The 1310-nt window shown below is 32.1% G+C and overlaps 1 protein-coding gene across 1 annotated transcript in view; it reads left to right on the top strand.

Annotated features, from left to right (window-relative positions):
• Positions 1-1310, top strand: part of NUP205 (nucleoporin 205kDa) — a 129034-nt gene that overhangs the window by 98547 nt on the left and 29177 nt on the right. Inside the window, 1 exon segment of the mRNA XM_012642751.1 lies at positions 592-828. Within this exon segment, the coding sequence (XP_012498205.1) occupies positions 592-828 (237 nt within the window).

The following is a 1310-nucleotide window of genomic DNA, read 5'->3' on the forward strand; positions in this document are numbered from 1 at the left end:
TATTAGTGTTGTTTGGTGAGTTTTATGTTTATACTGTCAGAATTTAAGAGTTCCAAGCCAAGCCTATTAAAATAATATTGGATTAAAGAACTCATATTGTATAAGTGATGCCCAGCTCTAATTATTTGTTAAACCAAATGTCCTTAATTATCTTAAGAGATATTATAAAATTATGCAATTTAAGTTTATTTCTTTTAAGTATTTCTTTTGTGAAATCAAAATCAAGCTGTATGGTAGTTTTTTTAATGAGTTACAAAATTACTTGCTTTTTAAACAGTATTAAGTTATATATTATTGTCAGAATATGACACACTCAGAGGATCTTCGTGAAATTACCTGGTATGGAAACTTGTCTCTCGTTCTTCATTTGCTTTAGCTTATCTGTCATAGACATGTACTAGCTTATTTTTTTCCTCCCTCGGTATCTTTTTTTCTTTTGTAATTTTACAGAGTGGTAAATTATTATATTGCTAAGTTTCATAAATTATTGACTTTGTAATATGGGAAATGTATGATGAGTTATGAAATATAGGTCTGCTCTGATCTTGTGTTATTATTCTGGGAAACGAAATTTATGTGTTCGAATTCTAGAATATGAAATATCTATGCTGAACCAAATGTCATGGCTAATGAAGACTGCTTCAATAGAACTAAGGGTGACTTCTCTGAATCGTCAACGGTCACATACCCAGAGGCTCCTACACCTCTTACTGGATGACATGCCAGTGAAACCATACTCAGGTGAATATGTGAATATTGGCGTTCGTCTTACTGTGCTGGTGACTGGTCTTTGTGAAGACAAGCACGAATCTGAATCTTGTGCTCAGTGTGTGATTATAGACCAAAATAGTTCTTTTTACCTTTAGAACATTTTTCATTAAAACACAAATTTTAAAATTATCCCATGGTAGTCATTTTGTTATTGTTTTGAGCATCTATATTTCCCTATAGTCATACAGATGTTATATACGAAATATTCAGTTGAGTTTGTCACACTGAGCCAGCATGACCTGTTACTTCACTATGTTTTATACATGCAAATTAAGCACAAGCTTTTAAATCAGCTCATTGGCATGATTAGGTCTTACCAGTTTTGGAATCCTGATTATTCTCTTCACAATTGTGAAGTGAATCCCATAGGGAAAGAAAGAATTAGATGAATATTGGTAGTAAGTCCTCATCAATCGTTGCATTTTAATTATCTATTTGCAAAGGGATCTTTGACCTAGAAACAATGACCTAGAAATAAAATACCTGTGTTTGTTATTTCCAAGTGTAGTTTTAAGAGTAGGTTCTTCTTATTCTGATCT

The sequence above is a fragment of the Propithecus coquereli genome, unplaced genomic scaffold, assembly GCF_000956105.1.
Source record: "Propithecus coquereli isolate 6110/MARCELLA unplaced genomic scaffold, Pcoq_1.0 Scaffold186, whole genome shotgun sequence".
Taxonomy (NCBI): Eukaryota; Metazoa; Chordata; class Mammalia; order Primates; family Indriidae; genus Propithecus; species Propithecus coquereli.